The 16,884-nt window shown below is 36.0% G+C and overlaps 1 protein-coding gene across 1 annotated transcript; it reads left to right on the top strand.

The window, feature by feature from the left end:
* Positions 1–1,524: 1,524 nt before the first annotated feature.
* LOC105213869 (protein tailless) lies at positions 1,525–5,239 on the top strand. The gene is made up of 3 exons (XM_011186965.3): positions 1,525–1,672; positions 2,329–2,953; positions 3,247–5,239. Exons 2-3 carry the CDS (start codon positions 2,878–2,880, stop codon positions 4,509–4,511), a joined length of 1,341 nt encoding a protein of 446 aa, XP_011185267.1. The 5' UTR covers positions 1,525–1,672; positions 2,329–2,877; the 3' UTR covers positions 4,512–5,239.
* Positions 5,240–16,884: the final 11,645 nt, after the last annotated feature.

Genomic DNA, 16,884 nt, shown 5'->3' with positions numbered 1-16,884 from the left:
TATTGTTTTTTTTGTTATGAAATAAAATATATATAATTAATTTAATAAAATATAATTATAATTGTCTAAATGCATTACTTCATTCTTCTGTTTTAAGTCTATATTCACTTAAGCTGGTATCAATCTGACAATGATCCATAAGATTTAGTATGATTGTAAGTAACGTCGTAGAAGTACAGTGGAACGCAAGGCAATAGCGTTTAGAAGCCAAATTTCATACAAATTTCCTTCCCTAACTCGAATTTCTATAACTTGAAGTTCTCCATAACTCGAATTCTTGAAGAGGCAATAGAGTGCAACTTTGATACAAATTTCCTTCCATAAATCGAACTTTTTGGTCAGGACATAATACAAAATTTAAAATTTTACTATCGAGGCAGAATTTTAAAAGAGTCCCTCTATATTGTATGGAGGCAAACAAAAAATATAATATTACACATATGGATTGCATAAATCATTAAACACAAGGCATGGGATAGAGATGTCAAGAGCCAATAATAGCAAAATGCAACAAACAAAATTGCAGAATACATGCGAAGTTAATAAATAGAACAGAGTAAAAATCTATACTTTACAGCTTTTTGAAAATTTATATGTTTTAATGAAAATTCTATAACTCGAAGTCTCTCTAACTTGAAGTTTTTTTGTGGATTATGGTGATTCGAGTTAGAGAAGTTCCACTGTATATAAATAAATATAACTCATTATTTATTACTTAATGTAGTTGAAATATACGAAAGACGAAGTGTATATCCAATTATAATTGCAAAATTGCTATAGAAATGGTTAATGAGTTCAGAATTTAATAGCAAAAAAAAAAAACAAAAAATTAGTCAGATTTTTAAGTAACTTTATTATTTCAGTGATAATAGAAGTTACTTAGTATCAATTATTTATTCCAAAGCAGGTTTTTGATTATTCAACATATGACGACATTAACATAGAAATACATATATCGGAAAAGGCATCATAAGAAAGCAATTATTACTAATTTGAGGCGACAGAACAGTCTATAATTAAAAAAAAAATCCAAATTTTTTGGGCTTAAAGTATATTTATGAGGGATGGATTCTTACTCTTACACAGAGTCTTACTCAATTTGCTAATCATATTTTCGGTAAAAAATACACATTTACTAGTACACCATTTGTAGTAAGGTTTGAGTAAATAAAGATTACGTTTTTTATTTTTCACTAGCCACCCGTAAAGTCTCTTTACAAAGATCATTCCGAATATTTGCCCATTTTGTATCAAAATATCAAACACAATTTTGTATATACCCATACATATGTAATAGATAAATTTGATTTGTTTTTCTTTGCTCACAGAATAAATGATCAAAATTAGGCCATTTTTGAGGGCTTAGACCTAGATCTAAATTTTAACACTTTAACACAAATTAATAAATATTTGTTAATAAAGAAATCTAATTAATTAACGTAAGTAATTGCAACTCTGTGCGTTAAAGTATAATGAAGAAAACCTCAAATTCTACAACGAATAACGGAACTAAGTACTATCATAAATTCTGACAAGGTTTTTGCATGTGGCTAGGGTTTTCTACTAGTTCTTAAGGATTTATGTGGTTGTTGGTTTTTTTTTTGTATAAAAAAGTGAACAATTTACAAAGTTTTCGCAATAGGGCACATTACAAAACTACGAAATTCAGACGGTAAATTAATATTCTTGTAATTACACATATAAACATATGAAATTTTGCAAGAAGATACATGTGATTGTTAAAAACAAAATATATCTGTTAAATCGAAGATTTCGCGCGTTAAGGGCAAACTTTGCTGTGGGGGGTGTTGTTGTATTTACAAGTTTAATTAAATACTATTTACACATATTTTCGATTGCGCAAAGAAAAAAAAATAATAGACTGGCTGCGCGAAAAGAAAAAAAAAGCGAAAACAATAACAACCCTATCATTAGAGCAGGTACAGGCATAGAATATGATGCGTTCACACATACGCCATTAAATCAAAAGAATGGCTGTGTCATAAAAATCCACGACACACAATAGACCAAACTGAAAACATAATTATGAGTACTTAACCAGAACAATACCGGACGACAGGCAAAAGGAAGAAAGAACGTAGTAGAAGAAGAAGAAACAGCGGAAAGAGCGCGTATGCGTCTATGCGCCACTTCGGTGACAACGCACAGATATTCAACGTGTTTGTTGTTGTTGGTTGCAATGTAATAAAGGTCACAACCAGCGGCCGCACACCATTTGTACATAGCCATTAGAGAGCGATCTGCTTTGGTTCACACTCAAACTAATGACAATTCTCTGCTTTTCCTATATACTTTTCATTATGGCAGGTCGTCAGCAGTTGCAGGATCTGTCGAAGAAATATTGAATTCTCACTCTTACTCTCTCAGTCAAGGCAATTGCATTAGAGAAAGAGCAAGAGAAACCACACCCTGAATGTACGCTTCTGCGGCAGCCAATGAACGAACTCAAATATAAGAGGGATGATCAGCAATTGTTAGCATGAATGGCAGTGCACGTATAATGCGTAGATATCCATAAAGGATATTTTTGGCAGCACGGCTGGGACTATTAAAGCAGGAGGAAAACTGTAAGAAAGCATCACAACCAGTCGAGATCTCGTTCGCAATAGTCGTCCAAAAGTGTATGAGTGCATTGAAGACGATCGCGTTAGTTTAGTGCAAGATTGAAAAAAAAAGAAAAAATATTAATAATTGTTATAAAAACAACAAAGACTATACAATATATATATTTATATATAAGAGTTATATGAAATTTGAAAACTGTTTTTGAAAGCAACAAAGAAAATTGCAAAGACTTTACAAGTGATTAAACAATACTAAGTTGTTCCAAGTGGTGCCAGCACACGGCTGAAAAAAATGAGTTCCGCCGAGGTATCACCGGAATCTGCGGAAAACAAATACAATCCAGCGCGCTTGTCACCAGCTGCTTCAAGTAAGTATTAACGCCTTTCTGGGATTACGTCGAAACATGCAAGAACTTTGGAATAGCAATAGGCGTGTTGGAACTGCAAAAGCGCAACGCGGGTAAACCTCCATAACTTCCATTATGATTACGTAAAGGCTGGTATGGGAGGCGTTCCGGATTGTTATGTAACGCTTTGCGCAAACAGCGAAAAGGCCGTCACAGTTCCACCGCCCGCTGCTCACACCGCATGAGTAATTGCGAACCCGTTATTTGGCAAAACCTCAACTAATAATTACCTTTCTTTTGTGTTCCCCCTTCAGGCCGTATACTCTATCATGTGCCTTGCAAAGTTTGTCGTGACCATAGCTCCGGTAAGCATTACGGCATCTACGCTTGCGATGGTTGTGCTGGATTCTTTAAGCGTTCCATACGACGCTCCCGACAATATGTTTGCAAATCGCAGAAGCAAGGAGTTTGCGTGGTCGACAAAACCCACCGCAATCAATGTCGCGCCTGTCGTTTGCGCAAATGCTTCGAAGTTGGCATGAATAAGGATGCGGTACAACATGAACGCGGACCGCGCAACTCCACATTGCGTCGGCAAATGGCATTATACAAGGAGGTCGTTATGGGTTCGGGCGATATGCCATCAGATCTGATGATAAGTCATAGTATATTTAACGGGTTTCCGATGGGACCTATGCTAATACCGAGTGTGCCGCCACCACCACCAGCACCGCCACGACATCATCCACACCCAGCTTTGGGCAATCCTTTCCAGCCGCCTATGGTATTGGATCTATCCGTCTCACGTGTAGCAGCACATCATGCGATGCATCAAAATCCGTTCGGGTTTTTTCCGCAAAATACGCCATTCATTAATCATCGCTCCTTACCACCGACGCCGCCGTTGATGGCTGCGGAAAATTTAAAAGAGACTGCCGCAGAGCATCTCTTCAAGAATGTCAATTGGATTAAGAGTGTAGAAGCTTTCCAGCAATTACCATTGCCCGATCAATTACAATTGTTGGAGGAATCATGGAAAGAGTTTTTTATACTAGCAATGGCCCAGCATCTCATGCCGATAAATTTTCAACAATTGCTCTTCATCTATGAATCGGAGAATATGAATCGCGAAGTGGTTAATATGGTGAAATGCGAAGTGCACTTCTTTCAAGATGTACTCAATAAAATCTGTCATCTCAATATCGATGTCAATGAGTATGAGTGCTTACGTGCGATCACGCTCTTCCGTCGACCAAGCGGGAGCGACGATGCTGCTAACAATTCTTTTGGAACTGGCGAAAGCAGCAGCCCAAATTCCAGTACGTCCGGCGATTCACGTGGCCTCGTCGAATCGACCAAGATATCCACTTTGTACGAGGAGGCACGCAATACACTACAAGCCTACGTGATGCGTACACAACCGACGCAACCGTTACGTTTTCAGGCACTGGTCGGTATATTGCCACTGCTCAGCAAAGTGTCGGGATTCACTATCGAGGAGTTATTCTTCAGAAAGACAATTGGCGAAGTCAATATCGTCCGGCTAATTTCCGATATGTACAGTCAGCGCAAGATTTAAAATCATTGCGTTCGAGAGTGCTGGGAAGAATCACGAACACAAACGCAACCGCTAATATACTGACGCAATACGTTGCCGTAGAGTTGCGCGCGGGATCGCTTAATTGGATTTACAGCCTTAACGGGCGCTCGTTTAGAAAAAGTGCTTTCGCACTCCAAGTGCCTTGCTATATAAAAAGTGCTGGAAACTGTGATATGCTCTCGTACTTTAGAGGCGAAAGCTCCTGTCTGCTTAATAATAATAATAATTATGTTAGTAAATTTAGTTGTAAACATCTGTTGAAGACAAACAAGATGATATCTTATCAAATTAACGCATATACAGTGCATTCGAATAATAATCATATAAATATATGTGAGGAATTCGTTTCTCGCCCACACTGAAGGGCTTTCAAACTATCACCCAAAATGGTGAAATTTAATTAAAATCATTTTTTATGTATTCAGACAATTTTACTCAACTTTTTTATTTGCCTTTCCGATTGGATTTTAAAAATATGTGTACAATATGTATTTTGTATTTGAATCATAATCGTGAAAGTATTATTTATTATTTTTCTTTTTGGTTTGTATTTGAGCAGAATTCGCCTAAATTTGTTTGTTTATTTATTTATTTTATTCTTAGTAATTTAATCAATTGTACTGTCATGCATTGCTTAGAAAAACGTTGAACAAAATGCAAATAATATTAATAAGAATTGAAAACTATTTATTACAAGAAATGAGCATATTAAAAAAATACAATGGTTTTTAAAACAAATTTGGTTTTCGTTTTATATTCTTTTTTTTTTGTTGGAGCCGGTTCAGGGATTACTTAACAATAGAATAATAATATTAACCTTAGTATGGTTAGTTACAGGAACATCTCATTATAGGAAATAAAATATTAGGATTATTTCTGGCTAGATTTCCATCAGCATCAAAGTTTGAAACTCCCCTGAGTAGCAATAAATTTTATTAAGGTTAAATAGGAAAGGTTAAAGGTGAAAATAATTAAATTTTTTTCTAATCACCCCACAGCATTTCCTTTGGACACCCTGGAATAGAAAATTTTAGTCATACATGTTATAATGTTAGAAGAGTTCGCAATAAAGTCTAAAAGCAAACATCTCTAGATTATTAAAGATATTGGTCTACAACTTTGCTTCCGCCGTTTTCCAATAGATGTCTCTAGGGTCAAGCACTGGTCGATTAAATCGACTTTTTATATATCGATCTTGGACATTTGTGTCAACATTAATCCAACAAAATATTTGTAGAGATCTGTTTGCATTCCAAACTTATTCTCAACTGAAAATGTCACTTTTTGAGCCGAATTATCGACATTTGCGGGAAATTTTGTTTTTCTTTTTTAATTCCAAGAAAAGTGCGGCTGAGGTTCATCGACATTTATAACCGTTTTTATACAAAAAAAAACGGCGGAAGCAAAGTTAGGTTACACCTAACATATTAACATTGTTGGAGAGTAATTTCAAATTTCATGAGATCTGAGAACAGAAAATGTAGCCGGGGTCAGATCCCGAAAATATATTGAATGCGGCATACTTTCGAAAGAATCATACAATTTTTATCGATTCGGGACACGGTAAATGACCCTCAAGTTTAGGATCATCGAAAATGAAGTCTTGCTTCGCCTAACGAACTCTGTATAGACATTTATAGTAATTATAAAATGCTATAGATTGTATAGGTCTCTGCCCAAGCATGTTCTGTACTTCTTTTCAAAAGATACAAGATAGATTTAGAATATTTTTTTTTTTTTTTATAGTGAAAGATCGTATGAAACTTTTCTCATGTGTAAAGCATTTGACAAACGTTTCGCTGAAGACTTCCTGTGACTATTATCTCTTCCCAAAGGTAAAACAACCGCTTTGGATAACGTATCACAGCTCGATTTAGATTGTAACGGGGAGACGATGAATACGAACATAGTAATATAAGTACGCAGAATATTGGAAAAGTTGCTGACCCACTTTTGTTGGTTCAAAAAAATCGTTTCCCTTTTACCAACCGGTGGCTGAATTGTATAACCATCTATAAGTCCCTAATGCAATGAATCACTTATTAAATTCTAGTTTCAAATAACAATCGCACATTCGAAAAGTCAAATTTCCGAGTACATAACAAAAATTTTTATATCGGTATACATATAATAAGATGCTTTAGCTCATCATAGAGAAGAAGAACTCATAGATGAAAACACAAATAGTCCAAAAATATATACATTTTCTATCATATGATTAGTAAATTTTTTTAACTAATATGATCTATAATATGTTCACCAGTTTCCAAAATAAAATATACTTTTAAAATCTGAGCAATTTCTAATTTTATTAACTCTCTCATTTGCCGTCGGCAAACTAATAAGAGAGTTAAATGTCGTTGTTTCTAACAATAAAAACAAATCGAGATACATGGATATATGGTTGTATATGTATATCAAACAAAACACAGGATCATAGAGGACTTGAATTCCAGATATACATATGTATGTGAGTTCGACCGTCCATATATCCAATATATGTGTCCTTAAAATCAATTTCGATGTCTTCAAAAGACCTGTTACACGTTGCTCTGAGAATGTTGATATTGCCTGACCATTCTGACCATTACCACCAGATTTAATTCCCTCCTTACTCATAGTAAATATTACAATTTTCGAACTACATTTTATATAAGTACATAGGATATCTAAGCAAAATTTAGACAACGCATTATCTTGCATAATTATAATTAACAACATTTTAAAATTGTACAGAATCGTTTTTTTTTTCAAACATTTTCCATGCGGTTTTGATTTGAACCATCAAGAAATTACTTCATTCGAAATAAATAAGAAGCTGAAATTTGGTTAATTGTTTCAAAATCTATTGTATCCTTTTACATAGATTGTATTTAAATATATTTCCATCAAACATTATGCATACGAAATTTGCTAATTATTTTTCTCACAATTATAGAAATCCCAAAGCAACTTGATTTCCATTTCATGCGCCAACAAACCGAGAACAAGCTAAAAGGCCGACAGTCGCTTTTTTGACTTTCGCTGCCACACAGTCAACAATGCAGCTACGCATTTCAATGAGAATTCATTTATAAACTATATGTATTTAGATCCGCTCAAATGCGTACATACGTTTGCATTTCGAACATGTTAAACTATATAGAAATGCATGTATGTAAGTGCTTGCAAAGGTCCTTCCATCTGCTTTAAGCCTTTTGATTTGCCTGCGGCATTATCCTTCCTTCCACACGCATGTACTGGCACTGGCAACAAGGCCGCAAGGACACAAATTTTGACTGGTTGAGTGAATAATACGAAAGAGAATAGATTGAATCAACTGACTGCTGCTGAAAGAAAAGGTGCGGCATTTGCGATTTCAATTTCGAAGCCAAAACACTAATTCCACTGCAAATTGTACATGTCGACGAACGAAATGTGTAATGTAAACAAATGCATCGTTTGCCGCACCGCACACCCTTTCGTCCAGCTAAAAGCCGAGCAGTTAAGCACTCAGTGCATCATCACCCTATTTGATTTTATAGCGCCCATTACGACTGATAGCTACCCTCTGCATACTTCCTATGCGTACTTCCGAAAAGTCCAATGTGAAATGAGGTTATGTTGTTTTTTTTTGAGTAAGTAGTGTAGGGATTTGGATTTTAATATGCCTAAATGCTGGTGATGCGGAAGTGATGTGTTGTTGATGAACTGCACTCAAATCGCAACTCTATAAAAAATATTCGTACGGATTCCTATGTGTCTCTGCAGTAGGAGAAGTGTTGAGTAGCCGAATTTGTACATATACAGTTAATGTAACGGCCGTGGACAGTGTTGCATTTTCTAATTGTGGGTTCGAATATTGATTGAGTAGTTTGGGTAACTGTTCGTCCAAATAATATATGAATAATGAGGTCCGACAAAATCTTGCAAAATGATTTTCATTATTTGCTAGAAATATATTACAAGAAATCTTAATTCCTGATAAATCTGGTATAAAGAACCTGGAAAGAAAAAACATCTATAAAACTGCCGAGACAAGCCTCATAGAACCTCATTTATTCCTTTCCAAAAAGAAGATATTTAAACTATGTCGTTAACTTGTTATAGAGAAGAGTGAATTCGGTCTTAATTGACATCTACTGATTAGGTCCGACTGACAATTTTCTCGGACTATACTTAGTATTTTTGCCGTCTGATTTTTACTGATTAAGGTATACAACTTTAACATTCGGCCTATCATTTTTGGATGAATTATTGAAATAATCAAGAAGAACTCACGCCTTGGCTGTTAGTCTAAAATTGTTAGTCATAACTTCAGAATGGTAGATACATTTTGTCTATGTTGGAAACAACTTAAACATCGATGGTTTAAGCTTTGAATGTTATAACTTTGCCCTGACAGTTCTTTGAAAAACTTGCCAATTTAAAAAAAATAATAATCTTCTCTCATCGAACAAAATTAGGACTATATCCTTAAACAGAAGTATCAAGTTATGGATGGGTAAATAAAAAGAGATTGGCGTCAGCATTCTTAATACTTTCAATATTTCTGTAGAACATATTCTCTGTCATCGTATTTAGAGTTCATAATCTAGCTAAATCGGGGATCTGTTACTGCTCTAAAATATATGGTTTCTGGGACTTAAGTCTTTGTTTAAGATATTTCAACTCATACGGATCATATTTATTTAATAACAAATGGATAAGTTAGACCTAGGCAAGTTACGATTGACTGAACAAAAAAACGCGTAGAAATTCCTTGATGACAAGATTAAAAACTCTGTTGGTTTTCTCTTGAACATAATCTCTAATCTCCTGTGAGACATTGATGAAACATGTCAATAAAGAATCATCAGAACCAAAAAATTTATGGTTTCAGGCCCTTAGTTATGGGATATTTGACATTTCATGGACCACAATTATTATAGGAAAAACGCGAAATCTTCTCCAAATTGGAGATCTTCGAAAATGAAAAAAATGAAATGGCGCAAGAACGCAAATAGATGTCATGACCATTTGATATTTCTTCAGAGTGAGAAGAATGATATTTTTATATTAAAAATAAATAACTTTTTATTTTCAAATTTCCCCTTTTTCTTAACCCAATGATGACCAAAAAATATATATTTTTTGTAAATTTCAACCGATTTGTCCCACTTCCATCTGCAGAAACTGTCCGCAGTTTTCTAGGTATGCATTGATGTATGTATGCAGTTGCGAAAACCAAATTAGCACAACAAAAAGAAAACAACAACCAACAAATCTAGCAAAAATGCTTGCATTTGTATGTGTGTGAGTGTGCCCATAGAGTGTAGAGCAAAATTTGTTGGGCTGAGCCCTTTTAAGTCCTAATGGCCCTTTATTATCTGCCTTTAGACTTTTAATAGACTCAGTAGTTTTGTGCGCGTACAGCTCATCCCTGTGGTTGGTTGCCAGAGGGTTACAGCGCAAAAGAGAGGCAAAAGTATTTGCTGATATTGCTGTTGTTTGGCTCAACCATATTTGCTAAATTTGTAGCTTATAGTGCGCTGCGCATGCGCTCGTCAACAATTTTTGATTTTTTTCGTTTTTGGTCGAGTTAATCCTCGTCATTCTTTCGTCAGTGACGTTTTCATTGACATTTTGAAAAAACTGATTGTTTGGCTGGAAAATTTGCTGAAATGAAAAGGTATTTAGTTTTTGTCTTCATCACAAATGATGGCAGCGTGAAAGGCAATTGTGGAGAGTTTACAAATTAATAATTCACATTTTTATTTGCTTTGCCAATCTTCTTTTTTTTGGTTCTTCGCGTTACTTTTCCAGTAAAGTGAAGACGTTTTGGACTGGAAGTGGAGAAAATGATCTTCCATATATGTATCTCACTCAGATTCCTTACTTTTGGAGAACGAATTTAATTAAAACTCAAAAAAGAAGTTTCATGGGAAGCTTTCCTAATTTCTTATTAGAAGACAATAATTGATCACATTGTCAAACCGAACTACTTTGAAACATATACCAAGGGAAATCTTTATAATTCCCTAAAATGTCGCAAGAAAATTCCTCCAACCTTTCGAATAGGTACCTATTACCGATAGGTAGGATGTTGTGATACTTGATTCCATCCTGATCTCATTTGAGTGAAATAGAAAAGAAGACCTAATCGTTGGGAGTCAAATTTGTAGAATACCGTAGTTTTTGCGACCCCGTGGACTTGTTCTAAACGTGATTCTTTCAATTTATCGAGCGTATCTAAAACTGAATGAACAACGATCATGCTACCGACGCATTCCTTTGAGATGCCAATAATGCTTTTGTTATACCGTGTCTCAATACAATTTCATCAGCTTTTTCCTGTAAACAAAGACCGCCTAGTTAGGGTCACTTTGAGACCAATATCTTCAGATCGATTGGATGAGACAAACTTTGACAGTGTTATAGTTAAGTAGTACTCCGAGGTAGCGTCACTTTGAGACCAATAACGAGAACGAGAATGAGATCACTTGGGTGAGGCATCCTTAAGCTTTGGTAGTATTATAGTTAAGCTTAATACTCTAAGGAAAGGACAGATATATTTTGTATTTGGCGTGATCTCACAATTGGTAGTAAGCGCCAACTAAATATACTATATATATATAGGACTATTTCATGCTATTTGATCGTACCTTGTAACTAAATGTTATCCTAACTAATTTCCGAAAATGTTCTATTAACTCAAACTAAATATTGTACAACACAAATACAATAGTAAATCATATTACGAAAGGTATTGCGGAAATAAGAGCCGCAAACGGACACTTATAAAAGGCGAAAATGCACAAAACATTTCCGCGAAAAGTCCTCCGCACTCAGGCAGGCCGGATGACAAGTACAGTGCAACTGTTATATCAGTTTTATGAAAAGTAAATACAAATCCACGAATGCCCACAAACAAAAGCAAACGAGACAAACAAGAGCGGATTAGCGACCAACAAGCGACCGTGCGACAAAGCAAACTGGAGCGATAAGGCAATATTACTACCGTGTAAGTGATCGGTATCGATCATATTTATCTGTCGGTAGATGTAGAGCATCTATTAGATTCCGGTTTGCATAGGTTTTGACTTCTGCCGTTGGTGGAAAGAAGAGAGAGAGAGCTCTGCACGGATCAATATTACACTTATTTCGCAGTTCGGCTTGGCGTTCAACTAATTCGGCTTATTGACAAACTAAGTCGTACTTCTGCAGAATTCACAGTGACTTCAGGTAGCCAAAATGCCTCCGCAGGATTTGCAAATGCATGCTAAGCCTGCGCAGTACTGGCTACCAACAAACAAACACTCAACTCCGATGACAAGCAGCTCGGCTTGCAGCAGTTCGTGTATATTTGTATGGTTCAATATATAAACAAATCTGTGGGGGATCATATTTTAGCTTAAAGACATTCTTATTTTGTAGCAAAACAGTGAACTACCTCGATCTTAGCTGCTTTCTAGTTTTAGTTGCCATTAATATAGGCTCAAACACATACAAACATATCGACGCGCATGTGCTATATGGATTAAGTGCACCGCCCAAAGGGTAATCCAGCCCATTAAAAACCATTTGCATGTGCGGATCTTTGTTGTACTAGATAATTGTGCAGGGATAAGCGGAGAAATGAACCCAGCCTCGCTAGAGTGACAATCGCACAGCAGTTAAGTAGCGGATGATGACAGTCGCCGACGTTGGCATGGCAATTGGGTTGCCTAAGCAGACTTGTCGTCGTGCGGATGATCTTGCAAAATATTTTGCTTTTGTTTAGTCGCTTCGTTCGTGGCTTCTGTGCAATTGTTGCGGTTAGCGGATATTATTTATTTATAGTAGGAGGGCTTGAGTTACGATGTGTGCACGCACCTGCCTTTGTACAAATTTCCGCAATGCGACAAGTTGCTTACTGCCACGCTATGTCCAATGCTGCGTGCAGTTATGCGAATTTGTTTAACACGGCAGTTCACCCGATTTGGAATTACTTAATCGCGACTTGAGCACCAACAAGTGCCCGGAAAGCAGGCACATAAATCTCAGCGTATAGCGAATAGTCGCGCTTAATCCCGCACTGTTGCGCCTTGAAGTTAATGATCACTCACTCAGGTATTGTCAAGCAGGCTTATATGGATAAGATATTTCTTGGTTATGCCGCAGAAGAACCCCAATTCTTTCAACTTTTCCAACGAAATGCTTTCAATTTCAATTGTAAAGAGATTTAAATGAGGCAAGTATATTGAATTTTATTATTGTATTTATTACAACAATAACATCAGATTTATGAGTATACATATTTACTCAAGCAAATGCTTGAGTCGATTATTTAGATTAGTCTTAATACAAGATGTATTTTGTATTTTATGCAAAGTCACGCCAACCAGATCTTTACTGAAGCCCATCAATTATATACTAGGAGACAATCAGTAAGTAAGCCATGGATTAATATTTTTTCAAAAGAGTTCCTTATATTGTCCATTTCAAGCGATAGCTCTTGGGTAGACTGTGTCTGTTCATCTAAGTTCTTAAATAAGCGGAGTGACTGAGATATAAGCTTAAATTGAATTATATGATTAGACTATAGATACAACACGAGAACTATAAAACTTGCGTTTCCGTTTTTAAATTAGATTTAACCAAAGCCTTTTGGTTAAAATTTAAGATCTTGTATGGTCTAAAAGACTAAAAGTCCTGTTTCAGGCTGAAACAAAAGACGTCTACTAAATCATACCCACTGGTTAAGATCTCGTCTTTGAATCTCTTCGAGCCAAAAAATGCTAGGAATCCTTTTAAATCCTGAAATTTAATGAGTCTATTTAAGATGTCTCGCCAGGTTCGGGTTTCGGCAGTAAATGTTGCAAACTTTCAAAGTTAACAGTCTATCGGAACATTTTCGAATCAAATTCTACCAATTTCAAGTACTATGAAGTAGTCATTGTAGCTTCGAGTTTTCAAGTCATTCAAGAGAGAACGTTTGAGATATCATACATATCAAGTGAAGTATCATTTGAAGCTTGAATGAGCTCTACAAATACAAACCACCGTTCTAAGCAGAGGTAGGGGTCCGAAAGTACCTTTGGACGGGAGAATTGTGAATTCCTGACCAGATCGTGTCCAACAGATTGCAATAAAACAGTCCCGGTACGATACTAACGGTATCTTTGCATGCCCAGTGAAATCTACTCCTCTAGCACCTCTTTCCATATAGTCCGCCTTTATCAATACTAATTTCCTGGATCTACTGTTGTTGTTATTGTTGTTTTAGGGGCATACATCAATCTTCAAATAATGCTACTGCTCCAATTCTGTCGATTTTAAATTACCTTCCCAAGCAGGATTTTTTAAAACTGTGAAAACAGCTATTTGAATTAATGCCTAAGTCTACCAGAGTCGCATGTGTAGATGAAAGCGACCAAAGAGAACTTTCTCATAGAGTTTCTTTAAGTATTATATACATACTAGCAACTGTATTTATTTTATTGAAGTAATAAGTTCACATCCCTTACATAAACAAGCGCGAAAATGTCACTAGACCTAGACAAATTGGAAGAAACGCGCAATATTAACAAATTACTTCAACCGCAACTGGGTTAAATACCCCAGACAATAACAATGCGTGAGCACATCAAATTTTTTCACATCATCACCTTTAATCCGTCGTGCAATTTGTCGATCAAAATCATTCAACCGCAATGCAATTGAAGAGATTTCAAGGATTTGCACTCTCGATCTTTTCACTTCTTCACATAGTCACATTGTCACATCACATCTTCGCATTGTGCAACTGCTTGTAATGAGCTCAGAAGCTGCATAATGAAACTCTTCACTTCGCTACTTTCAAGTACTTGAAGCTAAATACACATGCACATACATATGTGTACCGTTACGTGTGTATATACATTGAATCAGTGCAAAATCCATAAGTCCAACTAAATCTCTTCACAGTTTTTTTTTATTGTTGCAACTTTATTCGGGTCTATTGTTGAGCAGCTTGTGACAATGCACTCGTCGGTTTTGATGAGTGGACCTCCTGGAGGTGAGAATAAAAAGAAATCAAATTTCCCTCCAAACAGCCACTAAGATGCCAATACGATCGAGAGCAGCAAGTGTGAAGCAATATATATACAGACACATAGACATGCAATCTTACAGGAGAGTTCGGTTGTATTTTATAGTCGGCAGCAAGTTGTAGCGCGGCGGGATTGTTTGCTTGCGTTTAACCTCAAAAGTTTTGCCCGCATCCATTGTTGAGTGATGTTGAGAAATTTTTCATGACACTTCAAGCAATCTTATGCGGTCGCATTTAAGGAAAAGTTTTTGCAAAGCGTCGCAGGATTCGAGGTAAAGAGGGTTGATGTGAGGCTTTCACAATTTGCTGACAGTTAACAAGTGTCATGTGATCTTAAGCTAATGGTTTACTTGAATGCACTTTGCGCGCATTCTTTTTTTACTGCTTTCCAGCGATTTGGTTACTTTTTGATGTCGGTACTGTTGTTGTTGTAGTGGCAATCTGGAGTGTTGCAGCGCGCGAGTTTCGTGGGACCACCACGTAGAAACGTCTTGTGTGTTCTATATATGTAAAAGTACGACATTTTAGGGTTGATTAAGTTGAGAAACGCGCTAAAAATGCTTTGTTTAGGTTTTTTAAATGAAGTTATACGAAGACTGTTGGACTTTCTAAGGCGGATTATTCGAAAAATTAAAAAAAAAGAGAAATTGGGAAAGAATTTTTAGAAACCGAAATAGCGTTCGATAAGGTCGACTAGAGGGAAGATTAAACATTGTGGAGAATCAATTGTTCGTAGTTAGTATTTCTAATAGAGTTAGATTTTCTAATACTGGTTGCCGTCATAACTACAAATTTTTTAAGTTTATTTTCAGAGTGATAACAACTGATTCAGGGAAATTAAGGAGAAATTTAGGAGCAGCTACCAAGAAATAGTTTTGAGGCTGTCGTTAGTGTAAACCCAATAGTGATAATGTAGACATTTTACATATAGTTTTGTTCACATAATGGTTAGTTGTAAATCCTAAAACTAAACGAGTTAGATGTAGGGTTATATATATCAAAATGATCAGGGTCAGGGATGAGTAAAGTTCGAATCCGGATGTCTGTCTGTCCGTCCGTCCGTGCAAGCTGTAACTTGAGTCAAAATTGAGATATCTTGATGAAACTAAACGTGGTAGACGTATTTCTTGGCACCATAAGAAAGTTAAGTTCGAAGATGGGCGTAATCAGACCACTGCCACGCACACAAAATGGCAATAACCGAAAACATATAAAGAGCTATAACTATGCTATGGAAATAAAATTTGGTTGAAGGATTGCACTATGAAGGGGCATACATGGATGTAATTTTTTTTGGGGAAGTGGGCGTGGTCTCACCACCAACAAAGTTTTTTGCACATATCTTGTAAACTACTAAAGCTATATCAAGTAAGTCGTTTCTTTTAGGTACTACCTTATACAGTCCAAACATGGAGGAAATCGGATTATAACCACACCCACCTCCCATACAAAGGTTATGTTGAAAACTACTACAAATGCTTTAATTCAGTAAGGAAAACCAACAGAAAGCTTAAAGCGTGGTTCCGCCCACTTATGGGTCAAAAACCATATTTCCGACACTACTCGACCAATATGAATGCAATTCGGTTCATAATATCTTCCTGGCTTCCCAACGATATGTTGTAAAAATAGTTCAAATCGGTTCACAACCACGCCTACTTTCCATATACCAGAACTTTGAAGTCGATCTGAATCGTTTACTTTACTATACTTCAAGTAAGCACTAGTGAAGATATCGGAACAGAACTGTGCATAAATACTGCATTTATAGTGTGGAATCGCCCTTATAAAAATCGCCGAAATTGGTCCAGCCCTATATAACGAATATGATGACCTCAGTACTTCTAACAAATTTCTTACAGAAAATATACAGAAGTCTCTCAGATATTTTGAACAAATTCAGAGGGAATATGTTTCTTCCAATAATATTATTCAGTGATTTATCTTGATAGATATTTTTTTCCAACACTGCTCAAGAAAAAACAAAAAATTCAACGCAACAACAACGTTCATAAAAATATATAAAAATAAATAAAACATTAATGGATAATGTGTGCCAAGATGATGAGCAGATAGCCTTTGCGCCTTATGGCGCTAAAGGTCCTGCAATTAATGGCAAATTAAAATCTATTTTGCCAATGTGGCATATCTGTGCTGGTGTTCAGTTGCATCACTACAGTTCGCACCCCTTGGTGATCGGCGAAGCGCAACAAATCTGTAGCAATATGGCATAACGGTAAACATATGCGCAAACACGCTTGGATTGTTGATACAAAATGTGAGATAGTGAATATAAATATTAAATATTGAAAGATAATTTGG

The sequence above is a fragment of the Zeugodacus cucurbitae genome, chromosome 2, assembly GCF_028554725.1.
Source record: "Zeugodacus cucurbitae isolate PBARC_wt_2022May chromosome 2, idZeuCucr1.2, whole genome shotgun sequence".
Classification (NCBI taxonomy): domain Eukaryota; kingdom Metazoa; phylum Arthropoda; class Insecta; order Diptera; family Tephritidae; genus Zeugodacus; species Zeugodacus cucurbitae.
The sequence above is the reverse complement of the archived record's forward strand: the minus strand, read 5'-3'. Positions and strand labels throughout refer to the sequence as shown.